Source organism: Nipponia nippon, unplaced genomic scaffold (genome assembly GCF_047370975.1).
Source record: "Nipponia nippon isolate SJK-2023a ecotype South Korea unplaced genomic scaffold, ASM4737097v1 scaffold_28, whole genome shotgun sequence".
Classification (NCBI taxonomy): Eukaryota; Metazoa; Chordata; class Aves; order Pelecaniformes; family Threskiornithidae; genus Nipponia; species Nipponia nippon.
In genome coordinates, this window is record NW_028262345.1 from 2,722,518 (window position 1) to 2,749,944 (window position 27,427).

Below are 27,427 nucleotides of genomic sequence, written 5' to 3' on the forward strand. Positions count from 1 at the left end.
GGGAAACAACTTCTCCAGTTCTCCCCCCTTTTCGCTTTTTGCCGTAATTAATCAGCTGCCGCCATGCTTTTGTTCCATCAGCTCCTGGTCCCCACAGCACATCCCGACGTCTCCAACGGTTCTGCTCCCGTTGGCTCCTTTTCACCAAGTTCAAGAAGCCTCGAGAACGGGAGCCTGAGGACGCTCTCTGGGTGCTCCCCATCCCATCCCTCCTCCGTACTCCCGTCCAGATTTCGGGTTAGCCACTTTAAGGACAGTGGCTGTTCCCGCCTCGGCGGTGCACGCTGTTTTCTTCCTGCCAGTCGGGCTGTTCCTCTTTCCAGACTTTCCCCCTCTCCGTGCCCTCACTCCTTCATTACTCTTTCATTTTTCCCCTTTGCTGCCTCCCGCTCTTTTGATGCTCGGTGCTTTTCTGTGTGCGCACGTTTCCTTCTCTCTTCCCTTTGTTCTACAAGTCTCTGGGCTTTTCTTCTCTTTTTTTATTGTTTTTCATTCCCCCTCCGGTTGCTTCTTTCTTCAATCATTGCTATTTCTTCCAGATTTTCTCTGAGAATGCCTCAGTTTTTAATTCGCTGCCACACCACTGCTGGTCATTGCTGCATCTCCCTTTGCTCTCTTGCTCATCCTCAGTTTCTTCAGGGAGGGAGGAAGGGCGAGGTGGGGGTCTGGTTGCTCCTTTTGAGCCTTTTCCCACCCCAGGACACTGGTCTATGTTGCTTTTCATGGGCGCTCCTTTCCCTCCATGGCAACACAACTCTCTATGCTCAGTGGACATCAGCCACCATCTTTGACGACACCGGTGTCACTCTCCAAAACCTGATGTGCTCTTCAGGGAGACCTGGAAACCACGCTGGGGCAGCGGGGCTCCTTCCCATCGAGCCACCTCCTGAGTCCATCACCGACCCAACTCCTGGCCAAACAGCTGCGACCTCAATCTGTGCCACACTGGTCCAGCCGAGGCACGGCAGGCCACCGCATCCCCGCATCCTCTGGGACCGGCCACACTCCTCTCTGCAACGGGCTGGAGGTGGCTCTGCGGGAGCATGAAGGAGAGGCCACGAGTGCAGCGATTGCTGCCACATTCCTGGATGGCCCTGATCGGCGCCAGCTACACCGTCCCTGTCCAGCGTCACAACTTACCCGCCCTCAAGCATCCTGCCATGGCCCTTAGAGGCTCACGATAGCGGAACAGGGGGGCATACTAATGAAAATGCATCAAGACCCCTGGGCGAGCCTGCGGTGCAGTTCCAGACAGCAGAACAGCACGGCACCTTGATGGACAATGCCTCCATGCTCCCACTCCCACGAGATACTGTCAGCTCCAGGGCAGAAGCAAGCTCTGCTCCTGGTCCTGCAAGCACATGCCAGGTCCGAATGCTGCATCCCAACCTGTTTCTGCCTCAGAGGAAAAAAAAGCATTTCTCCGCAACCTGCTGCTGCAATGACACCTGGCATAGCATCGCCGCACGGGCCAGGGTCTCCTCTCCTGTTTGCAGGTGCTACGAGCACATTTGTTTCCCAGATGCCTGACGGGGAGTCTCGCATGAGACCTGCAGGCATGGAGAGGAGAGGCACCGGGTGGCAGTGCCGATGCAAGGCCCTGGCTAAGTGACGCTTATAAATCGCTCGAGGTTTTGACCGCTTGCCGAGGCTTTTGCTTCCCGAAGTGGCGGCTTTCAAAGGCCCCCTGGCTCAGAATGAAAAAAACCCTGCTCCTCCCCAACATCTCCCCACGACTCTTCCCAACGGAGCTTGTGCTAATTGATTTTTCCTCTGCACTTGCTTGCGGTTGCTTTTTGTCCCTCTTGTGCCATCCAGCATCCAGCTAAATAAACTGCTCTGTACAGGTTGGGGCCCTTTCCTTCCCCACCCGCTCACATAACCCCAGAGAAGGAAACGTGAAACATTACTTTAAACGCCGTGGACATTATGTGTTTTGGGCTCTCACCCCTGCTGGGAAGATGTCTTTCCAGTCTAAGTGATTTTTTTCCATTTCCTCTTAACAGCCCTTTGATTTCCTTTTTATTTCCCTGCACTGCATCCCCACTGCTATGAGCCCGACCTCCGGGAGAGTTTCCTCCTTCAACTAACCATTTCGCTCGTCCCCGCCGGGATGATTTACCCGGGGCGGTGAGGGCTAGCCAGAGCTGAGCTTCCAAACAAAGTCATCGACAAAACACTTGATTAGACCCAGAGGCGTGGCAAAGGGGAAGACGTGCCCGGATACAGCACCCATCCAAATGTCACCGGCCTCTTTGCTGCCCAACCTTATGAGCAGCTTCAACGCCAAGAGGGGAGAAACACATGCGAGGGAGTCTCCTCCACCTGCAGCCGTGCCACCCCAGCTGGAGATTTCAGCCACCGCCCAGCAATATTTGTTCACTTGTTCCAAAAATGCCAAGAGACAAGCTCGGGCAGGTACGGAGGACCTGGACTGAGCCCTCAGCCTTTCAAGACCTCAGTGCGAGGAGCTGCATTCCTCCTGGGACACCCTCTCCCTGCTGCCAGCAGGAGGGAGGGCAGCTGACCCCCCGGGGACCATACCAGTGGCACATACAGGACGGGCAGGTGATGAACACTTTGCTTTGGACACCACGTGTCACCCGGCAAGACAGAGATGTGCCTCAGGCCCTTCCTTCACCATTCCTGCAAACCCTCAACCCAAATCCAAATGTCAAATCTTGCCAGTCCAGCATGCAACATGAAGAAACGGGAACCTCTGCCAGCATTTTGTATTGGACATTTTGCATCGCATTTGCTGCACACCATCTCTTTTCCTCACTATCACCTTGTTTCTTAGGAAGACAAAAAAACCGCAAACCACCCGGTAAGGGGTAAGTATCCCAAGTGCAGATGCGCCTCCCGAGCAGGGAGGCGAGCCTGCTCTGGAGGTCACAGCCTGCATTGCTGCCTCTCGCCCTTTCCCTTCTCCAGGCTGAGCTGCATCTGCTTCTGTACACCACGTACATGCCCCTTATGCCAGACTCTCCAGCATCTAAATACTAAGTACTTAATATATAAGCACTTTCTATGTTTAGAGCCTATTATCAGGTCTTTCCTACAACAACCGAAGAAGGCTGAGCCACTCGCCTTGCCTCACCGTACACTGTGCAGCCTCCTGGTAAGGTTTTAATAAGTATCGCAGTCTCAGCTCCTGCCTGGATATCAAAGGTAGCAAAAAAAAAAAAAAAAAAGCAAGCTTAACTGCGACCGTCATGAAATCTGTGGCGCCGAGGGGAGCACGGAGCACGGTCTGTGTCGGGGAAGCTCAGCGGGGCTGGCACAGGTTGCCCTTTCAGAGACTCCAAGAACCAGTTGTTATTGGGAAGAAGGAAAAAATAAAGACTCAATTTGCTGAAGATACGGCTGCGTGGGTGCCGCTTTGAGAGGCGGTGGATGCGACAAGGGACACAGGACAGGCTCCAGGAGAGCATCCGTACATGCATTTAGAATACCAACTGCACGACCACAACCTCACTACTGCGAACGAAGGCCACGGTCCTTTGAAACCCGCCCTGGCTCCCTGGGCGAGGAAAGAGGCACGACACCGAGACGGGAAAATGGATTGGGCCGACCAGAAACTAACAGTAACAATGCCGACAGCCGGGAGAGGTTTTAATGAAAAATCTATGGCGAGTAGGATTAAGGCAGTACAGAGGAGGGTTCTGTAAATAAATCAGAAACAGAGGACATCTGAGGAATACCAAAGCCCACTATTAGGGAGCGACGGCCAGTATTGACGTTCACCGCCAAGATCTCTGCCAGACAGGGTGCTGTGCTGGATCCCAAAGCGACGCTGCTTCAGCACCTACGCCCTCCTCTCTACAGCCGCTGCTACAAGGAGGACGCTAGGCTTGCTCTTTCCCAGCGCACTGACTGCAAAAGCCACAGCCTCGACCAAAACACTGATCCTGAGCTCCGCTTTTCAGTACTGAAATATACCCCATGTCCTGAAATGGCCCACGCCAAGGAGGCACGGCTGAGCCCTAACTACCGCGCTCCTTACACCGAAACCATTTTGCGGCGCGATGCAGTAAGGTCTCCCGGCTCATCCCTGAAGGCTTGCATCTCCCCGGGAGCTGAGGTGGGCTTCACGGGGGGTCATATCTGGAAGCAGGAGGGCTGACCTGAGGTCCAGCCCCGTGGCATCCTGCGCTCAAGCTGTTTATGGCAAGAGGAAGATGTGGTGGCTCATCTTCTACTTATATGAGATTAAATGACAGTTCTCTCTACGTTCGTAACTCTCACCAGCTTGTCACGACCACTGCGCATGTCCCTGAAAGCATCCATCCCATCGTCACGAGGTAGCCCCGAAAAAAAGAGGAAAATGGAGACAAAAAAAACCCCCTCTGGCTTCCTGCCATCTACGCTCTTATAAACCCTTGTTAACGGCTGTTGCAATGAACCAATCCAAGAGACATATTAATAACGACACTAAGAGACACATTTACTGTTGACTGTGACTCCCTGGCAGATTTATCACTGGGTTGCTAGGAGGGAAGGCCAGGCCCCGCAGTAGCACAATTAAAACCCAATTGAATACAGGGACAAAGAATCAATACGCTATCCGGCCAACTTTTAGTTTTGCAAAATACAAATATAAATTAATTGACCTGAACACGGTTGCTAACTGCTCATTACTGCCTGTTCGCTGGCCAGCTGGCACGGGCGAGGTGTGATGCCAGGGCGTGCGTGGCCATCCCCTGTGGTCCTCATGGCCTTGCTGCCGGGATGGCTGCCTCCTTGATGAAGGAGGACCCCAAACCTCATTTTTAAGCCAATATTTAAGGCAAGGAGAGCTACAACAGAAACTGGGCTTCACTCCTTCCCTCTGCTCTGCTTACAGGGACCGAAAGCATCCTTGGAAAACCGCTCCCTTCCTCCCAGCACAGAACAAAGGGCTACGTGTTATTCACCCTTGTAGAAAGCTGGCTCTTCCCTGGCATGCAAGCAGGGAGGCTAACAGCCCTTGGCTGCACCAGCTGTGCCGGTGGGCAATGCCACTCTGTCTGAGCCACTGGAAAACACAATTTAGCCACCAGGCAACTGCACTGGAGATGAAGTGAGAACAGAGCAAGGAAGGATTTACTTTTCTGGACACCACCATCAATGGGACAGCAAGGTGGCATCTATGGATGGATTTTCTCGGGCTAACAACCGAGGCAAAACCTGCAGCTTGAGCTTAGCGCATTAACAGAGAAATACAGAAACTTCTGAGCATGGTCTACTTGAGCTCAGCCTGCATAACCATACATCCCCAGCTCCTCTCAGGCTTCCCTGCAGCTGCAGAGATGCAACACAGATGACAACCACAGTCATTGCTGCAGCGGGAGCAATTCAACACGGCTTGCTCACACCAGAGGAAAACTTTTCCCAGCACATTTAGGAACACCTCACCACGCGACCATCGCTCCAGGTGCAAACTATCCCTTGCCTTCGCCCACCTGAGCACAGCAAGCACCTGCTTTGCAGGTCCCACTCCAAAAAAGGGGTGAGGGGAGCGCGCACTGAGCACTGCTGCCAGTTCGCCTGATTTCGTTAGGTGAAAAGCCCTTGGATACTTCACTGGTGTTGACTGGATGGATTAGCATGATTAGAGAGCAGACAGGATAAACAGATTAAACTTCGCAGACGGACGGCTTGCACGCAACTCAAAAAGGGGGAGAGGGACCGCAAAAGGGGACGTAGGGGATGATCCCGGTGGTCCTCTGCTCCCCTCTTCCCAAGGGGCTCCCTGACATGCTCCCACCAAGACCTGGCAGGGAAACTGCTTGGATGGGTGGCCGCAATCAAACCCTGCCTCCTCTGAATGAGAAGGATACATGAATACATACATATCTCTGCTGGGGGCTTCTCGGATATGTGTCGAGGCCGAGAAATTTTTCAGATTCGCTCATTGCAAAATCAATACCCATCAGCTGTTTGAAATTAAAGGAAAGATTAGGTCCTGGTTTTATACATGCTTTATTGTATTCTGAGAGCTTTTTACTCAGCCGGATAAATCTTCTTTAAGAGGATTAGGAAACTTTCATTATCTTTATCTAACCTGAACTAACACTAACTCTGAAAAATTAATCTAGAGACCGGACAAAAGCCGGTAGCTGGTGCAAAGCCACAAGGATCCAGAGGCGGCATCCACCGGAGCACCACAGGCAGCTCTGATTTGCCGGCACCCAGATCCCCCCGTCAGAGCAGCCTCAGGAGCGCTGCTTTGCAACCCAACAGCATCTGCTACGCCAACACGCTCGCCTATGAAGCCCTGTGCCAACAGCCCTTCGTGGCCCCACAGTGACTTCGACACGCTCACGTGCTCTGCCCTCTCTGCCAAAACCAGGGAGCCTCATGCTGTTGGAGCCCACTCCTCCACCATGCCTGGCAGCGCTTTGCTTTCTGCTCTCCCGAAGCATCTTTGGACTCGTGCACCCAAGCACCTTACTATCAACTCCCCGACGCAGCGAATCAAGCAACATGGGTCCCGAGCAGCAGGGATGGGTCAAATTCACAGCAGGGACAGGCAAGGAGGACGCCAGCCCCAGTTTCAGGTCCCTGGTGTCCTCTGCCCTACATGACGACCATACAACACAGCGAGGCTGAGACGATACAAGTCCATCATGGCAGGCAGTTGTCAACACCCCTGTCCCCAGGCAGTTCAACCCCCAAAGCAACAGGTATTGGTCTGATCCCTACATCTCCATCACCAGGAAGGCCTCCAAACTCTTCACAAATCCAGACATCCTTCCATATCAAATGGTTGGTTTGGCAATAGTGTGTTAACACCTACCTTGCACGATGAGATGGACACGCGAAGTCTTGGGGTGATTGTCTGTCTGCACGGAGCAGGTGTAGGGGCCCTCATCGTAGACATCTACGTTGTGTATCTTGATGCTGTACTGGGTCTTGGTGTTGGAGAGGATGACCACGCGGTTGTCTATAGACCACTTGTCATTGCCGGCATACAGAATAGTGCTGCGGTTCAACCACGCTACCCGCGTCACCCTGTCATCCACGGTACACCTGCAAAAGAAGAGACAGAGGGTGATAAGTGTGGAGGCACAACATACGGCAAGTATCCCAGCTCCCGAAACGAAACACGAGCAGGATGAGAGCTGCGGCGCTGGCTCTCCATCACACACAGCCGGACCGCTGGCACGGAGAGGGCGTGTGCCACGTCCGGGCTACCCTGCTGCCACATCCTACGCCCCGCCATACCTGACATTTCACAGAAATGGCAGGTTCATCAGAAAAAAGCCATGCTTTTTTCTTTTATACAGAGCTGGGGAGCCACAGACGTAAATCCCATTACGTTTCACCTTCACAAGCCGCACAGACTTTCCGCGCCCCCCCCCGCTCGCCCACCTCCGCCGCTCCCCCCTTGCCCTTACTGCGCACAGAGAATTTTGGATGAAGCTGTAAAATTTGCTGACAGTTCGGCTTGTCAGCACCACCCTCGAGCCATCCCCGGGGCGATATACGCACCCGCTGCCGGGGGAGAGGGGCCGCAGCACACGCATGGGGAGAGGGGAAGAAGAGAAATAGCTGGAGACGGTGAAGCCAGCGCGCGAGGAAGAGAAAGGAACATTTGGATAAGCAGCTGTAAATCCTACAAGTGCCTTGAAAACACAAGGCGGTTGTTCCCATTATTTATTTCCTGCCTGGCTCCCACCCTCCCCGCTCCGAGACACGCGGGGGCTCGGCAGCTCCGGTCCGTGGCGCTGACTTACGCTTGGCAAAGAACAGAGCGGGGAGCAGGGGGAGGAAGGGAATTAAAATGTTCCCGGAGAACACAGCTTTTTCATTCCATTTGATAGATTTTTCTCGATCTATTTACTTGTGGCCTTCGCTGCTGCCACTGCAGTGTGCACAGTCAAAACACCAAGCATTTGGCTAAATTAAGAGCCCAGCATTTCTCAGGAGCTTCGCCTTCCCCACCCGAGGACCACGGCAGGGGAGCTTTCTCTCAGTGTGAAAGCAAACCGGGAAAGCAAACCTAGGTACAAGCCTGTGCCGCCAGCGGCAGCACTGACGCAGCCTTGTGCAACTAAGATCTTAGGGAAAAGGCACCTACAGTCAATCAAGAAACCCGTGCAAGTCCCTCTCCGCATGCCTGTAAATTCAGAGACGGGCTGGCAGGCTGTCCCTGTCCTCGTCCCCGCCACGCTGCCTCTCCTGCAGAGGCTTCGGGGGTGTTATATGCCTCCCTTGCTGGGATTGCAAAGCGTCACCTCGATCGAGATTATTAATCGGGCGGAGGGAAGGGGCGATACTTGGCATGTTTGAGGGTCCCCCCGGGCACTCGGTTCAGAGGAATGAGCCATATATCCTCCCGCAAACAAGTAATTTTCCCCTTGCAGAAGCTGTACGTCTCCGCCAGCCACATCGCATACAGACGCTGGGAAAGACGGATGGCCCTCCGTGCCTGCCGCGGCACTGCCGACATGCCGGGAGCCTGCCTGGATGTCGGATGCGCCCCGGTGCCCGCAGCGGCACTGGCTCTGCTCTGCTGGACCGAGGAGCCCTCGTGCCGGCAGACAGCATCGTCCTTGCCGGGAAGCCGAGTCCTCCCTTCGTTCAAATTAACTGGGGGAGAGCTAAGCGCAGCCGAGTTAAGTTTGGCCCTGGGGGATTCCAGTCTAGTGGACTATTACTGCTGTCTCACTTCTTTATAATGAATAATAAAGAGATACTTACACACGGCTTCTGTAAATTATTCATTGCATGCACTGAAAAATCAGGGCAGCAATATGTAAAACAGACAACTTGCATGTCTGCGCTCATATAAATATCCAGACTACAGCCCTGCGAGGTACTCTTGGGTCTCCTCATTAGGGGTGAAGCACAAGGACTAGGGTTTGAAGTGACAGGGATGAGGAGCTTGTGGCGTCGCCGGGCACGTTCGACTGCTGCTGCGCAGCTTTGGCTGGTGCATACTGGCTGCACTTCCCGGGGAGATTTGGGGCCGGTCCGGGACCCCTGAGAACTGGGATCACTCATTCTGCGTTTGCAGCTTGCATTTATGGCTCAGAGCCGCACCTGCACAAGTGCACAGGGATGCTCAGGGCAGACATGCCCATGCAAGGAAGGGCAAGGACAGCATCGCCCTCCCTTGCCCGTAGCACCTGCTGACCGGTACCACCCTCAAAACCACTCGGAGCGAATGGGCAGGAGCAACTTGGAGACTCCTTCTCCTAACAAAGTCATGCCAAGAGCAAGGAGGCAAAGGCTCCTTCTCCCCATCCCTCGAGCTGCCTCATTCACTGCCACTCAATAGCTAATTTGGGACCAAGTCCCTTCGGCTCTGCTTGCTTAGCATCGTGATCCTTCCCACCAGAGCCCGGGCTGTCCCCTGTAGCTGCAGGCAGGGAGGGACCAGACAAACCACCCTCCTTCAAAAAGCCAGCCCTCCTGCACCTCCTAGCAATGTGTCAGAGCAACCACCAGCAGAAAAGCCACCGTCCATCAGCTGCCACGGAAAGTACAGCATTTCCAGAGGCACCTTCTCGCTCGGCCTCACCTCCCCACTGCGAGTTTTCCCACACCCTGGGAACTGGTACTTCAGAGGCAAATACTGACCGACCCCCTGACGTGAGGAGCACCCCTCCAGCTTCTTTACCTGGCTCGGAAAGCCATCTCCATTAGCTGCTAAGCCGCCAGCGCTCCCTCGTCTGCCGAGCCATCTTTGCTACCTATCTCCAATTGACCAGGATTATGATAATGTCTCCAGTAAGCAAACAGGTAAAGAGACTTCTGCAAAGTGTTTAGATAAAGCAGAGCAGCTCTGACAAAGCTGCATAACAAAGCGGGCCAGGAAGTTTTGCCTTGAAGGGATCTAATTAAGAACAAAGACAAACCCCTATTAACAGTCTCCTGAAGGCACAGTATCCATCTCCAGAAGAAACCCTGCCATACGAGTCCAGAAGGGACAAAAGACAATAAAGCGCCTGTCAGGAGGAAAATAAACCCATCCTGGCTCCGCGGTTCACCTGGAGAAAACCCATCAGCGAAGCAGGGGGAGTATCTTGGGACTGATAGTCAGCCCAAACCCGAGGCCCCGGCACCCGCCTTGTCCCGGCTGCCCCACACAGCCCTTCTTTGTGCAACACGACCTGTCCCATCTGCTCCTCCATCTCTCATCCCACTTAGACCCTCGCTGCCTTCAAGCAGAGACTTTGCACCATCTGCAGCCCTTTGGCTGCCTCCCACCGCGACCGCTCTCCACCAGAGCGGCTTGCTGGGGAGCCTTGGATGCTGGGCTTCACCCGAGCCCCGGCCCCCCCAGTGCCCACACTGATACGCGTGGCCTCTCGGGCGATGAACCCAAATGCGGCAGCGTGAGAAGATGCATGAGGGAGGGAGTTGGGGGCAGCGGCGCTGTGCCGATTCCCCTCTAATTGCCCCTATTCCTCATCCTTAAATGCTAATTTTGAAGTTTGCAAAGGAATTATTTCACTTAGTGTCAACAATACAGATAACTCCGCCGATGCACTCTTTGTGTTCAGTGGCACAAAGTGACCGTCTCCCTCCTCCCAGACCTATTAGGAGGGACCCCCGCGTCGCTCCCGCGGCAGGCTCCTGCCCGGCCCCATCAATGACACTGACAGCGCTTCTCCTACGTTGTCCCCCGCCTTTCCCAATCCACGTCTTGGACCTGTCCTGCACTGCTGACTCGGCCAAGCACGAGGGCCAAGCCTAGGGTTGCACATGCAGCGTGAAGCTGGGGCTGCCCTCGATGCCTGCCCCGTGGTGAGGGAAATACCATATCCAGAGTCAGCACAAGGGATAAATGGCACTCGAAGAGTTGGAGGAATAAAGCAAGTCTTGCAAACCCCTCTCCGTGGGTGCAAAGTATCCCAAGGGATGGGATGCTGGGGACCCCAAAATGCTGATGCGCATCCCAAGCAGTCTGGGTGACCGGTTCACGCCCGCAGAACTGGGACCACTCCTCCCTGGCTGAGCCAAGAGGCTCAGGAGAGATGCTCGTCTTTGGATCGACCCCAAACCCTCCCGTTCCCTTATGCAAACCGACAATGCTCTACTTTTAAATACTTCTACAGCCCTTCAACACCAAAATGCTTTTCTCTCCTGTAGGCAACGCATCTCATCAAAATGACAAATGGAGATGCCAAAACCAGTCGCAAACTGGCTGGCTGACCCAGTTTTCAGCGGCTAAAATAGCTCACCTGGATCGGGAGCAAAGACCCTCAACAGCAACAGGGTGGTGCTTCGCCCTGGGAAGCTTCCAAGCAAAAGCACCTGTCACAGGGGCAGAGCAAACGCCCCGGCACCCTTGTCTTTGAGAAGAAATTGTTAATTACATTTGCCGGGGTTTCCTAATGGGATTTCTCCTTTGGTTCCGGTACTCGCCCCGGCTACAGAGTTAACGGGCTCCGAACGCCTTTTATTCCAGGCAGCCGGAGCAAAGGCAGAGGAGATTTATTTGTAATCATCAGAAATAAACACACTTCCTCAGAAGTAAACACAAAAGAACAGAACCTGGCTGGGCTCCCACTTCGTTAAAGATGCAAATTAGAAGCAGGCCATCAAAACGCGGCGGCTCCTCTAATCCTCTCCCAACAATGTAAACCGTCAAATTAGCGGCGGGTACAATGGCATCTGCGGCGTGTGACAGCGGGTCTCGCACAATAGCTCCCCGAGGGCAGGACTGCGCCGCCTGGGTTTCCGTCACTGTCATCCCTGATATTTATTCTCGGTGCGGAGGGCGGGAGGCACTTTGTCTTCATTCCCGATCCCTTCCGCTGGCACCCTGTCTCCCCTCTGAGGCACCCGCGGTATCCCTTCTCCCACCTCTCCCATCCATCCTGGTGCCTGGATGCGGGGTGCGCGGCCCCACAGCATCCCCACGCCATCTCAGCGCCCCGAGGACGGAGGGGACCCGGGATGTGCCGTTTGGCATCACCCAGCCAACCACCTCCCATCCAGCCCTCGCCACCCACTCGGCACATCCCAACCTGTCACCACACCCGTGTTCCCCACGGGAAAACAAAGAGTGTGGGATGCACAGGGGAGCTTGGCCAGCTTAAACTGTTCTCTTTTTGCCCATAAGCTCCCTCTCTCCGCACCATACGCCAGTCACCCCAAATACCTCCCACAAAGCCACGCACCATCAGCTCTCACTCTCTGCAAGCTTAATTAATTGCCTGGCCCACCGCTACCGTGCCGTTTGGATTCCCCAAGCGCTCCCAGCGCTGTTCAAACAAGCTCCGGACCACCGGCAAACCCTTCCCCGCCAACCACCCCCTCCCCAGAGCCCTCCGAGGGCTACGGGACCCTCCTGCCCTCCCCAGAGGCTCGGGGCTGGTCAGGGAGGGTTTCTCCCTGCTGGTTCCCCTGCGGTGGAAGTTCGCCCGCCTGCTACCAAGCACCAGAATAGAAGCTGCTCCTCGTGAAAAATCAAAGCCCAAATTGATACATTAGAGGTTGCTAAATATAAAATATCCATCTGCAAAGATAATAAGCCTGTGAGGGCAGGGGCTGTCGAGTTGCTCCATTTCAGATAGTTTAATGGTGTTTTGGTCCATGACTGCAGTTCCCAGACATTAGAATAATAACACGATGATGAGGAGGGCGGGAGCTGTCTGTATGAGTCATCAGAAGTCAAGACTTAACACTCACCGTGCAGCCCCTGAGGGGGCCAAGCCGCACAAACCACCACCGGCTGGTTTGCACCCAGCATCCGCAGGGCTTTGCGTGGCCTCTGCGACAACTCAGGGGATGCAAAGTTTGAGCCCAAGGCCGGGTCGGCGCCAAGCTCGAGCCAACATTGACTTGGGGAGGGGGTCTGTGCCCGCCTTTGGCCTCAAAGGGCTTGCCCTTTGCCTGCACCCCACAGGCAACCACAGACCCAGGCATTGCCATGAGAAGCACAGCACGATGCTAATGCTGATGCAGGCAGAGCTGCAGATGGCTTAGAAACAGGTCCTGGTTTGCATGGGGAAGGGACGAGCAACGAGGTGAGCAGCTGCAGTGTCCCTGCTGCCATCAAGCAACCACATCTTCTTCCCAAAGCCATTCACAGGATTTTCTAAATTAATGCTCCATATCGAGCAAATCCAGAGACTGCAGTCGGCTCTGTTAAAGTGAGCTAGACTTTCCCTTTCGTTCCTAAAGCCCTTCTTTCACTGCTCATTGCTTTCACTTCCAGCTTGCGGGGTCACGCGACACCCTGACATCATTGGCAAGGGGAAGGGTGGTGTGACAGGGTTGGGCGCTCGGGCATGCTCTGCTCCCGGCTCCCACTTGATTTTCCCACCATGAGTCCCTCGTTTCTGACACAATGCATCCATATCCTGATGAGGATGCTCAGAAACCCTCTGCAGCCCCTGGGAAGGTTGGCACTGCCTTCAGCAAGCTCTGGATCAGGGCTCTATCTGAGCCCTTTCCTGCAGGGAGCCATCACGTCCCTGCCCTGCACAAAGCTCCTGGTTGCTCTCCCTGCCCCACGCAAGTCATGGCCATTGCAATCTGCTCTGAAATGCATCACCGATCAGAAAATAACAGCAATGCTCTCTGCCCTCAGGACCATACTGGGTTTGCAAACAGCCTGTGGCTACAGCCTAGCAGCCCCCAATTCCCCACGCAGCTGCGGTCTGGCTCTGTCCACGTGCTGGGATGCTCCCCCAGCACAGCGGGGAAGGTCAGAAGGCATCTGCCCAAGTCCCGATGGCCGACAGCTGTTATTAGCTTAAGAGAAATCTTCATAAGGAAATATGAGACGGCAGCAAAAGAAATAAAGCGGGAGGCCTTTGAATAGAGCAAATCAATGGGGATGTTTATAGAGCAGGTGGCACTTAAATGATAACATCAGAGTCGGTCAATGCTGCAGCTCCTGAACAGAGAGGAAAATGAAGGCACCGAGCAGGGGCAGCCAGTCCAGGAAAGCCGCGGACACTGGAAGAAGTGCAGTGAGGCATCTTTCCTTGCCCGAAACGGTGGGCACTCTCTCCCCAAAGTCAGGTCCCTGAAACAGCCGGGCACCGATTTCCAACTTGCTCATGGCCACCAGGCCATCCTGTGCTTTGAAGAAGGCTGGGACATCTTTCCAGCTCCTCTCCAAAGAGACAACCAACATCCACCAGTATTTACCATCAAGGCATCACTACCCATCCTAGGAAACATTGGCAGAGGGCTGTCTTCTCACCAGGGAAGCCAAATTCCCCTCTACCCTACACCAGGGCTCTGCCCTACGTCCCAGCAGGGAAGAAAAGACCCAACGAGAGACACCCACCAACACCATCGCCACATTTGAGGGTGCTGATTAAGGGACACGATCCAGCAAACCCCCCCTGCTCACGGCACACCGGCATCGGCAGAGCCCTGTGCCTCAATCAGCGCCCGTGTACGAATTCAATCAGCACTAATCTAACACAATGCAGCACCTGCGCCCCGGCTGATTTCTAGTGTTCTTCAATCAAAAGGAAGAGAAGAAACGCGGAGTTTATTGCTGGCGGTGCTAGCAGACCTGAACAGTCAAGAACCTGGAGCCTTCTACGCCTGCAGTGGGGTTTTGGGGTTGGGTTTTTCCCTTGCTATTGCTTTTTTCTATTTTTTTTTTTTTTCATCCACCCTCCCAGGCAGGGAGAGACAGAAATAACTGTTTCGCTGTCACAGTTAGCCATGTAGTTAAGTACTGGTAATTAACGTGCGGCAATACAAGACTCCAGCCGCTATGATTCAGCTGTCCTGATGGGACTGGCGACCATCTCCATCTCGGCCGGGCAAGGGGGCAGCTTTCAACCCGGGAGAGAGCGGCCACGGCTCTGGTAGCACCCCGCAGTTGCAAAAGAAGAAAGAATGTTGGCAGCCTGATTAAAACACAGGCCAGGGCGCGTCTGCGACAGAATGAGCTTCTGTACAACGGCAACAAACCCATTGTACATCTTGCATGGAGGGAAAATTGGTCTGGAGCAGCCACAGCGCAGGACAGAGTGGTAACGCAGCGAGGGGGATGGCAGAAGGGCATGCGGGTGACAACCCTGAAACGGGTCCCCGGGGGAAACAGCGGCACGTAGGGTGCTTTGGATGGAAACCTGGACAGGTCTCCATTGGACGTGGTCCTCACGCTCTCGGTCGGTCTGTCCGGCCACACCACCCTCCCCAATAGGAGTCGGGGGGAAGCAAACCTCTTCTCCCAGCCCCCCATTAATTACCACCAAAAATTTATTTGTCACGAGACGCCCGCTCCTATATCTGCAGCTCTTAAGGGTAATGGAGAGGTTTCAGTCTTTGGAGGATAAGTCTCAGGCTCTTGGCTGCCTGCCCGGAAGGATTATTTTACATCAGGTTGAGTTCTGTAGTAATTATCTTCAAAACAGCTGGACTGCTGGATAAACTCGCTGTATCTTAATGCACAATACAAGAGCAAATACGGAGAATTAAACTGCAATTTCAGACGGGCCTGACAGATAGGTGGAAAAACCACTCGCCAGTGTTTCGGAGGCCGAGGCTCGGGGCTCCTCGCACGTCAGGGGTGGGGAGGCATTTTCTCATTTGAAATCAATTCAAACTTCCCCAGAGACAGAGTGGAGGGGGAAAGGAGATTCCAGATGAAGATGTTTCATCCCCAAGCTCTCAGTGGAGAAAAAAGCGCACCATTTTCCTGACCCTCATGGCCGAAAAATTAAGCAATATTCAATCCCGGCTGGAAAGCTTGGCATTTTGCACAGCCCTGAACCTTCAATAAAAGCCCAAACTTTCTAGGGACTCAGCTCCACGCTGCGCCCCTCGCTGCCCCGGGAAGGGTGAGGGGGAAATCAGTGCCCTCCATCCGCACCCCTCGCGCCTGGACATCACTTCCAGCAGGACGCAGGGGCCAACAGACGGACAAACCTACTCCCAAACAGCTGTCCCGGAGACAAGCACCCTCACCCCAGTCACCGTGGGGAATTAAAAGGAAAAAAAAATCAGCCTCCTTTAGGATGGAGCCGCCACAAATGTTAGCGTGTGAAATCCCCACAGGCAGAACTAAAACCCTCTAAAAAGAGGGAAATTCTGCTGGTGGAGGGTGAAGTCATATTTCACAGCGAACACCGTGAAGCGCTCCTGCCAAACGCACGATCTATAAACGACCTGGGTAAGCCATCAGCCCAAGAATATAATTGCCAATTTGCAGAAATTTCACCAGCAATTAGGCAAAATAAAATAACCCACCAGAGGAAATCCTCTGCTCGCTGCTCCTGCACCTCCGCTGACCCCTCTGCTTTCCACCCGCTGTCTCACCGCTGGGATGAGGTCTGGATGCTTCATGCAACGGGCACTAAGGAGCCAGACCACAGCCAGAGGAAGAAGTCATCACCAGCGCAAGATGACAACAGCCACCCCTGTGCAGAAGCCAGCTGAAGACCTCTCCTTCCCCGGCCGGTACACCCTCTCCGAGCATCATCGAGGACCGGGTCCGCGTGAAACCGGCTGGCGCCGGGTGCCTGATCCCGGCAACCCCGTGTGGCGTCCGTGCGGCCGAACGACTTTGTGCAATTAGGGGGTTTATTTGTTTGAGTTGTACGTGAATATACCAAATTACATTATCAGATCATAGTCCTGCTTCTGATTTATTCCTTCTTTGTTCTTCGAGTCTTCGTACATCTAAGCAATTAACCTCTCAAAGAGCTGGAGAACACATAATTATCCTCATTTGTCTAAACGTCACCAAGATGGCTGCCTTTCAATTAACCTTCTGGGAATGGAGGGAAGTTGGAGTGATACAGTGATCATTTCCAACTTCAGCGTAGGCTTTTTTTTTTTCCCTTAAAGTAATTTAATTGAAATATTCAGATGATAAAATATAGCCAGATAACTGTTACTGCAGGTAACGGGATCAAGAGGGGGCTTGCAATCGAAAAAGAAGTCAAATGTGGTACAGTAATATTATATCAATACGTGGCACTTCCATCTAAAAATATCAAAGCACTTTGCGCTTATTAATGAAGGCAGCCTTTCGCACTCCCCTGCCAGCCTGCGGGCTAAGACTTACGTCACTTCTATACGTCCCTGCTACCGATGGGGAAACTGAGGCAGGGGATGAGCTCTGGCGCCTGGGGGGCCAGGAGCTCGCAGAGCCGGTCCCTGCGTGGCCAGGAGCTTCCCGAGAGCATCTCCTCTGCCTCCGGTCCCCCCTCCTGCCCCGGGAGAAGGTGGCTCCATAACGAAGTTAGCATGGGAGATGCAGTCACGGTCGAGCTGCTTTTGCTTTTGTTTATTTTAATAATAGCCCCCGTTTTGCTGAGATAGCGTCTGCCACGCCGAGCGAGTGAGGGATTCATTCCCACCCATTGCCTTGCTAATAAATATGCATTGCTTCCACCGGAAAGTGCCAGGTCAAACTTTGCACCCGCACTAAGCAAGACACCAGTGTCGTCTGGCGCACACAAATAATATTTATATACACCCCCGCACACAAATATATACGGAAAATAAACAAGCAAACTCCGAAGTTCATCGCATCTCCTCCCTGACAAGCGTGGCTTCTCAATTCCTCACGGTGCCATGGCTTGGCTCCCAGCGTGAAATCGAGCCCTCCAAAAAGCAATTTCGGCTCCGGCACCTCGCTGAGCCCTGCTTTCTGCCTCCTGCCCCGGCAGAGCGGAGGTGGCCATGGCAGGGCAAGCGCTTGCCCTCCCTGCAAACCCAGTGGGTTGGGAGATGCCAAGAAGGAGCTCCTCCAGCAAGGGAAACTAAGGCACGGAGAGATGGGGATGCACAGCACTCATTCCCCGCATCCTTCCCTCCCAGCCTCATGTGCAGATCAGCATCAGTATTTCAGCGGCAAGCGGCCGCTTTGCTGATCCGTGCAGATGAGCAAGGGAGGAAAGGACGTGGGAAAGGGAGAGGGTCCCTGTTAGGGACTCCATAAAACCGCGTCTCTCCCGGTGCATTCATCTGGAGAGATGAAGTGAGGATAACACAATAGCTACCGAGTTTATTCTCGGCACAGGCTGACGGCGACATAATTAAAATGCAAGCCAGAGTCAAGGTACCTATCGATAAATCTTTGCTTTTGGCTCTTAGGCTTGACAGGAAGCCTATACCTGGCGCAGGGAGTTCAGACCGAGGGGGAGGCACGGAAAAAGGCTCTGCTTTATGGACGGCCATTTTAATGTTTCGTTTGAGTAATGGGCCTTGCAAATTAGCACCTCAGCGGCCTGAAATACATATTTTTCCAAGGACACGCAGGCTCCCGATCCGACAGGTGATGTGGGCAAAGACTCCCCGAGGGGAGCTGCGATCTCGGCGCTTCGCGGCTGCAGTCATATTTTATCCCAGCTGGGATGACGAAAAAGAAAGCAGAGAGCTCGGGGGGGGATCCAAAGGCTGGGGGAGGAAATGGAGCAGAAAACGACCCTGTGCGAGACCAGCGAGGGGCTGATGAGCAGTGGTGGCGGTGGCAGGGAACCGACGCTGCACCGGCACGGCACGGCACGTCTCAGCCTCTGCCCCTCCGGGGAGCCTGGCGGCCACCTGAGCAGCACCCGTGCAGACACACTGGGGCACGTCTGCAGCACATGCCTCTCCTCGCATGATCCAAACTATGGATTTCTGGCTCTCACCGGAGCTCGTCTGAGCATCTGGCTCTGGCCTGAATATTCAGAAAGGCCAGAGGTGCCTCCGATGCTGCAATTTCACTGTGGAGAAGGGGGGATGCCTCGGTTGCGTGCAAAGCAAACCTGCAGCCAGCGGGCTGCCCAACAGGGGTCCAGTTCCTCCAGCGTAAACGCAGCAGGAAAGATTGAACATCCCTGCATTAACTCGGAGAGGACCATCGGGAAAGCAACGGAGAAATACGTGAGGCTGAACACGAGGGGGAGCTCAGTCCAGAGCACGCAGGGGAACGGGGAGCAGAAAGTGGAGCCTACCTGCTCGCCCTCTCTCCCCATCCCTCCCTTTCTGCCTCCACCTGTCCCCCTCCTTGCCCCATTCCTTCCCCGTCCACCCTCACCCACACTGCCGTGCACATAATCCGCCTGGTCATTGCCTCTCTTCACCAGCACGGGCTGTGCTGCATCTCCGTAAAAGAGTACAGAGGGAGAAGATGCTCAAGTACCAGGAGGATGCGTTCAAGCTGCCCCCAGCCCCATGTAACGCCACACAGCATCTTCCCCCCCTCGCACCAATGCCGCTGCACGGGCATGGCTCCATGGCAGAGCTGAACATGTGCTTGAAATTGCTCTGAACCTCTAACGATGAGCCGGACACCTGTAATTCTCCTCCTCATTGCCCCCACAGCCTGCTGCAAGAGGCACGGGGTGACATCTCCCCCCAGCACACATCCCTCTGCCTGGCCCATGGATGGCCATGGCACAGGGAGACAAGCACAGCCTCCGCAGAGCCAAAACGCAGCAGGTTCAGGGCACATGAGCCTGCCGGGCTCCCAGGAACCTGCTGCCACCTCCCCATCCCTGACCTGCCACCTTAGGGATGTTATCTGGATTTCACTGTAAGGCAGCCCCAAAATCAGGCTCAGAGCCTGGAGCAGGAGCTTGCATTCACACTGCCAGCTCTCAGGGCCATTAGCTCAGGTCCAAAGTGTCCGAACGGGGTTTGACTGAGCTGGTAGGACCTCACCAAGACCCAAGCTCTGCCAAAGCCTCCCGCATAGCATCATGCCGTGCCGCAGGACCAGGAGACCAACTCCTGCTCTCGGTGGGGCACAAACCAGAGCCCTGAACGACCCCATGCCCGCAGCACGACCTGCTGCACTCCTGGATGATGGGCAAGCTGCACTTTGGGAGCGGGCGGCTCTGCCTGCTGCTCCTGCTCGCCCTGCCAAGTTCCAGCCATCCAGGACGTGATGCGGAGAGACAGCTATGAACTCCCTGGGAGAGGCAGGAGTTTCGGAGCAGTATATACAGCACTCCCAAGGCACTCCGGAGGCACGGCAGAAAGCCTGCATGCCAGCTACCGGTGCATGCTTTTCCAGCTGGCAAGATGCTTTGGGGCAAAGGGGAAGGAGCAGCTTTTCGGAGGTACCACATTTTATCATTTTATACACCAGCATCTCCTTCCAGACCCACGAGGATTTGACCGCAGCTCCCCGGGGCGAACGCAACGACTTCCACCTTTCTCTGGAGGCGCAGGGCTTAGCTCTTGGCAATCTCAGCCACGCAGGGGCATTACATTTCATTTACAGCTACACAAAAGCTACAAAGAGTGGCCAAAGCCACCCCGGACAGTTAATCTGCAGTCCTGTTGCCATCCTAAGGACCTGAGTAAGGGAAGCTGAGAGCTGTTCTGGGGAATTCCTGCGGCTTTTTTACCCGTAATGCCGAAAAAAGGGGATGGTGATGCCAGCTATTTCTGCCACCCGCCTGTGCACACCCACGCACACCTACGGCGTGGGGAGACAGAGAACTGGGCCAAGGCGCGCAGAAATCATTTTCTCCTGGCAAAGCTGCCGACTCAAGGAGAAACATAAAACCCTCGATGAAGGGCTTGTCTAGTTTATTATAACATCGGCTTTAATTTATGCGCCTGCCTTTTATGATTGTTCTCTATCACTGTTCCTGGGGCTTATTTATAGAGGGCCATTAGCACAGAGAGCAAGCCCTGATGAGTGAGCATTTGCAGCGTCTGCCAGGGGACCGGGGATATAAACCGAGATGAAGAGGAGGCGGCGAGCTCTCGCATGGGGCTGCGGCGAGTCCTCTCCCCGAAAGCCGAGAAGGATAATTTGATCTCAGAGCGTGATACAACTTCATTTCACGTGGCTCTCTTTGGGCAGGCTGCAGCCTCCTTCACATGCACTTTGCTAAATTCCCTAGCCCCAGACAAACTCGGTGCTATGCCGCTGCAGCTTGAACGGGGGGGAAGCAGAGAGCTTCAGATCTGACTGTCCGTATCAAGACAGAGGTTAGGGATGCGGGGAAAAGCAAGAGGAGAGCTGCCAGGGCGAGGAGGGGGAAGGCAACCTCGACTGCACGCCGGCCAAGTAGCACATCACAGGCTGACAACACCAGCGCTCATCCCCGCCTGCATCCCTGCCCGGGCATCCCAGCCCCGTGCCCATCTCATCCCCTTCCACCTAAAAGCCAAATGCTTTGAGGGCTGTGCAGACACCCCACGATACACAGAGGACAGGGGGTACCAAAAACTTCATGCCACAAAATTATTCCCATTTACAAACATGGCTCTCCAAACTCCAGTGCAACCCAGACAGGCGATCCTGTGCCGGTGATTAAAACCACAGCCACCGAAATGACAGGTTAATTACAGGCACAGGCAGGGTCCAGCCCACCTCCAAAACACACCGATGTGCACGGAAGAATGCATTCGTTAAAACCACAGCTAAGGTAGGTCTGTTAGCAGACAGAGACGATGTAAAATGAATTTGTATGATCAAAGCCTTCCCATACAGTTTGCAGGTAATTTGTGACGAGAACAAAAGCTTTAAATTCATCCACTAAATTATTCATTACAAATCGTCCTCTCGGCTCCCGCGCTTGTGTCCTTCAAGCCGTTCTAGGTGGTGATTACATCCCCTCGGCACACGGGGAGGCCGCGGTGATGCGGGGAAGCGGCCGCGGGAAAGACGGAGCTGCCGATGTGACACCGGCGGTTTGATTTACGGAGAGAACTGTAGAGAGGAGACAGCCACCCTCAGGAAAAAAGAAACTTCAAGCTCTAACCATCCCATCAAGGGGCTTTCTGGGTTCTTTATGTGTTTTGTTTTTTTTTTCTTTCTTTCTTTCTTTTTCTGCAACAAGCTCCCACTGCAGGCAGAATAGATGATGCTAAATTATTTTGGAATATGCTGACAATGCCCTGCTTGGCCAACCGAAGCCTCATAAATCATTCCTCTTCCCCCACCCCTTTTCCCATTCTTGATCTCTCTCTCAAGCAGGATAATGCCAGCTCACCGGGGAGCCCATTGCCCTGGCACCGCGAGGCACGCTTCGGGTGGGCACTGCCGAGACACGTCGCCGGAGCCAGACCTGCTGCTGAGGGGACGAGACCAGGCAACTGGGAGAGACAAATGGCACCAAAAAGGAGCCATCCAGGCTGCTAACGAGGTCGCTGCCTCCCAGCGACCAGTTTCTGAGCCCACCTCTGTGCAAGGCAGCCCTACGGCAGCCCATAGCTGAGTGGTGCCAAGGAGCTCACCACTTGTTGCTCTGCTGCCCTTCCTCCTGAGTCCCTCCGTATGGGTACCGCACATCCTCCGGAATTAAGGTTCATCAATGGCTTCTGGAAAAGCCGGGCTCACATCAGGCATGGGACAACCTATTTTTTCTAGCTCTAGGGTCAGCTGGAGCACAACCAGCTACCCTCGCTCTACAATCAACAGGCTTTGGCTGGAGAAAGCAACTCCATGCACAGCTCGGAAGGGATGGGAGATGCGGTTGCATCCAGGTGCCAGATGCTCAAACATCCCTCCTGATGGAGCTGGTGATGAGGACCAAGCTTCCCTCTTCTCGCTAGCACAGGTTCCCTCCAAAGCAAGGGGAGATGGTCATGCAGGACCTGGCAGGGCAGAGTGTGCCAGCAACGGTCCGGAGCAGAGGGAGGAGAGCGGGCTGGGGAGAGGAAAGCCCTGCCCAGAGGAGACATGGCGCTCGTCTGGCATTTGTGCCGTAGCTGGAGGGGCTGCGTGGCCCAGGGCTGTCAGGCTGGCTCCTTGCACCATGACTAAAATCACACTTTTCTCTAAAAACCCCAAAGCTGAAACCCCATATTCAAAGGCAGAGCCCCCCCCCAGGTCGGGACTGATGGGGAGAAGAGCACTTTGGCCCACGAACCACAGCGCGGCAGAAGCACAGTCATTTTCTAATACCTGAAGTGACATTTCACGAGTCCCTCACACTCAGCTGGTGACACTGACAATGTCATAATAGGGATATGAGCGCTGCGCATCTCTGCGCTGGCCCGGTACCCATCACTCAGGATTGATGGATAGGCGGCAGGCTTGGGAAGCCTCTGACAAGAAGGATCAGCGAGCAGCTCTATTTGTGGCTCCGGGCAAAGACTAAACCCTGTTCCTTTCCCGCTCACAACAGCTCAGAAAAAGGCAGGTTGCCGTCTTCCACAGCCCAGCTGCGAGCTGGGCTGGGAGATCTCAGCCAGGCATTTCGAGGGGGGGGGCAGGGTGAGGGTGGAGTCCCCTGAGGTTGTCCTGGAAAGCCCCAAGTAGGAGAGAGCCCTGTCATCCATCAGTGCTCAGAGGCAATGGGCATGCACGGGGCTGCAGGACGGGGCTCAGGGTACCAGGGGCAGAGCTGGGGTCCCCCAGCCCTCAGCATCACACCGTCACTCCTCTCCACCTTCACACCTACAAACACAAGTGGGGTTTTGCTTGGTTTTCTAATCGATACCCTTCTGCCCTCCCCAGGAAAGCACTAAAAAACCAAAAAGCAATAAAAGCCTCACCAGCCACCCTTGCCTCTCCAGAGCCTGAGCTTTACGACACTGTAGCTATTTATTGCTCGCTGTGTTTTGCAAATACCAGATGTGATGCTCATCCTGAACAGACTAGTTTAAGGCCCCTTGGTTATTCTGTGGATGAAGCTGCTATTTTAGACAAGGCAGACGCGAAACAAAAACAAAACCTAAAGTGGAAGCGGGGAAAAAAGCCCTTTGGGTGCTGCAACAGTGACAAAAATCCATAGTGAGGCATTCATCTGTGTTTTTTAACATGGAGGAAGGTGAAAAAGCCCAGTGGGACTGCAAGTGCCCAGGGACCATGGGTCCCAGCAGCCCTGCGGGGCTGGATGGGAGCTGCCGGTGGGCAGGGAGCCACCAGGAGCTCTGCCAACACGGCCACCGGCACCGGGCTGGGGATGATGACCCAGCGGACACGGGGATGCGCTAACTGGATTTGCGCATCACCATCCCTGCCATGCCAGTCCCCTTGCTGGAAGAAACAGCCGGCGATGTGCACACGCGGCTCCCTCCGGCACTTCTCCCCAGCATGTTGGCATAGCGCGTTTGGGCCGCCCAGCTGCAGTTCCCACGTTTTCCATCGGGATCTCTGCTGGCGTCAAACTGCCTTCGAGCCAGACCACCCGTACCAGCGGGGCCCAACATACCCAATATTTCATCCCCAGTGTCCCGGAAGGGCTAAGGAACATGCGGACGCGCTCCATAAACCCACCATTAGAGATCCCCTGATGGAGATGGATTATAATTTGCAAATGATTAAAACACAATTAACGGCGGCAGGGAGGTACTCGAGGCTCTGCAAAGGAGCTGTGCAAATGAGGAGTCACCAGGACCTTCGGTGTCCTAAGCACCTGTCAATTCTTGGTTGAAACAAGTGCATTAGCCTCGTCCAATATCCATCTAACCTTTCCACTCTCCCTTGCTCTGTTTCCCTGGCAACCATTTAAAAGTGCTGGAAAAAGGCACAGCTGCTTTCAGAAAAAAAGAAAAGGAAGGGGAAAAAAAAGGCAATATGTTCTTTTAAGGCGTGCGTGTGCTCGTTCGCTCTTTTCCCCCCTTCTCTTGGTCTCTCCTTTAGGTGACTGTGTTTTCCCACCCAGCTTGGCTCCGACTCCGAGCGGTCTGCATGAGCTGCTGCACTTGGAGGGCAACGAGCAGGGTGGGGATGGCCATGCCACCCTGCTTTGCCCGGGGACGGCTGGATGCACCACAAGACGTTACAGAAAACCACTCTGGACTACATAGAGATGAAGGGGAGCAAACCCAGGAGCTGGCTCAAGCATAGGATGCTGCTGAAAGGGGAGATGCTGCCCCAAAATGGCCCAGCTCGAGCCGGGGGAGCTCAGTGTGCCCCGTGCTCCCTGCCTGGCACGTCGCGGCAGAGAGCCGTGCACAACCTGCACAGCTCTCTGGAGCCGTACAAGCACAAAACTCGTGGTGCTCCCTGTCATTCTCTGAGCAAAACAGCAGTTAACAAAGGTCAAAACTTGAGGCTGTCACTAAACCCTCTGCCGTCGCCTGCTAAAGAGGGTTATTTTTCCCCCCTTGCCTTTTCTCCCTGCTCCTGCCTGCCTGGACATCATCTCCCAGCACATTCACACCGATGAGAGTGGCATTTGTCCTGACACCTTTGGGAGCTCAGCTCCAAAGGGTAGAAGGAAAATGGCAACGAGAGCAGCCGTCATAAGAGCCGGAGGGGGGAGGACGGCTCCCGAAGCCTGTCACCACCGTGCTCTTCCGTCTCCGCAAGCAAATGCCAGAGCAGGGCTGGAAACGCATCCTCTTCCCCAGGGACGACCCAGCACCCGGAGCAGCCTTCTTTGGGCAAGGAGGATGGGGTGAAGAGGGAGAGATGGGTTTTCCAGGCACTTCAGGAGCCATCACAAAGGATGGAGCTGGGGAAGCAGCCAGAGGGAAGAGCAGTGAGGTGGGACGGGGACACCCAGCACCCCCCGACGAACCCTTTGGTGCTTCACGGCACACTACCTTGGTGGGGAAGGTGCAACGCCAAAGCTGTTCAGTCCTGGAAAGTGCTGGGAATCTCCTTAGAGGGGAAGGAGCCTCGTGGTGCTGCATTTGCAGGACTGAACACAAACCTTCCTCTGCACTGGAGAGGCCCCGGGGGGGCGCAGCCCCAGGGGACGGCTCCATAGGCAATCAAGCCTCATTAGCTCCGCTGCTCATCAAGCGGCTCAGTCTACACACCAATTTGCTGCTCCCTGTACCGGCCCGGCTACTGGCAAGCAGAGGAATTGCTAATAACCCTGTATCCCCCATGCTTCACGGCATGTCCCTCCTCGGCATCACATGCACACGTGGCTGCCCTGATCACCTGTGGATATGACCTCAAGCAGCACTGAAACCAGTGACAGGGGCTGAGGACCACCTCGCAGCAAGGTGGAGGGCAGCAGCATCCCTCTTACATGGGGGGTGAGGAGCAGAAACGGGTTGTAACAGTGTGGGGAAGAGCTTGGTTGCATTAATTAATTGTGCGGTTTGAAGCGCACCACTGCTACTTCACGCTTGGCGTCTTAAACAGAGGGAGGGGGAAAAGAAACAATCCATTAAACAACACACACCGGGGAAAAAAAACCCCAAAACAAAGGAAAAAAACACGCTAATCTAATGTTCCACAAACACTGGGCACCCAAACAGCCGATCTTTGTCAGGAACCTTAGTTCCAAGAACCACTTACAGGCTTTCATCAACACATTATAATATTAATCAAGACTCATAATGCAGAGTGATTTGCATGCCAACAAATATATTTACACTGTAAATTGTTTGTTGAGAAGCCTCAGAGAAATATGCAATTCACTGCTATTGAACTTGGGTAGTGGGGAAAAAAAAATAAAAAATACAAACTCCCTGCAGAGTTGGTTCCTTCTGGTTTTGGCAACACGACTCATTAGCATGCATTCTCATTTCCACGTGGGCTTTTGCTCGCAGCCATTTAGCTGGATCACAGCAGCCGGAGATGGAAAGGTTTATTAAGGTCCTCGTAGCTAAATCCAGGCCACCATTTTCCCAATGGAGGAGACACAGCCTCTGGTACCTAGCCAACAAGCCAAAGCATGACGACTGTCACCCATGGGGGACTCTCTCTGACCCCTGGAGTGATGCCGGGCTATTTATGCAGCCTCAGGGTTTCTACTTCCCCAGCGCCGCATGGGGCTGCCGGGATGAATCAAAGCTGAGTGATCCCGGAGAAGTCCCGCTCCCATGGAACGGAGGATGGCCATGGCACAGGGAGCCAAGCGGCCGGGGAGGCGATGGGCAGAGCTCCCAATGCCCACAGCCCTCAGCTGAAGTCAACCAAAAAGCCTGAGGACGAGGACCATGGCAGCACGTGGGAGGTGACTGCACGTTCCTGGGTCCTGCATCTCCCTGCCAATAGGGAAGACCTCTCGGAGAGACAGCTTGGTTCAGACCCCAGGATTTGGGGGTTTGACCCACACCGACAAGCCCTTACAGTCTCCCAGGCACTGTGTAGAGAGGCCAAGAGGAGCATCTATTGCCTGTGTTATTACCAGCACAGTTTCACAACACAATCTGTATCTCCAGCCGCTGAAGGAAAGGACAAGATGGGAGGCAATGCGACCGGGGAAGCAGCAAGACCATTCAGAGCTAGGGCTTTCGCCCCTCTCACATGGTTTGCACACTCATGCCATGTTACTCAGCCCGAGGGATCTTCCCCTCCTTTCTCTCCCACTGTTTTGCCCCCTCCCACTCCTGCTCTTTCCACCACAGCATTCAGGTCCTGACGGATCTCCAAGCCGGGTGTAAACGAGCGTCTGCTGCGCTCCCCGTCCAGCCTCTCCCCTCGCCACCTGCCTGGGGCTCTGGGGCTGGAAAGGATGATTAGCAAAGGTGTTAGACGAGAATTAAATGGAGTATTCTGTGGTGCCTCTCTAAGCTGCTGAAGAGCCGATTAGCAGGAGGCATTGATCTCCTGATTCAGAGATCTTCTAAAGAGTGAGGTGGAAAAATAATGGGAGGGAGGAGGGGGAAAGCTAATTAACACTTCCAGGGTAGCAAGCTCTCC

At 54.4% G+C, this 27,427-nt stretch overlaps 1 protein-coding gene across 6 annotated transcripts in view; it reads right to left on the minus strand.

Annotated features, from left to right (window-relative positions):
* The window catches only part of LOC104016637 (opioid-binding protein/cell adhesion molecule homolog), a 303,394-nt gene that overhangs the window by 19,106 nt on the left and 256,861 nt on the right, over positions 1–27,427 (minus strand). For all 6 annotated transcript variants that reach the window (XM_009469552.2, XM_087763289.1, XM_087763292.1 and 3 more), the window contains one exon: positions 6,782–7,014. In XM_009469552.2, the coding sequence (XP_009467827.1) occupies positions 6,782–7,014 (233 nt within the window). The remainder of the gene's footprint in view (positions 1–6,781; positions 7,015–27,427) is intronic.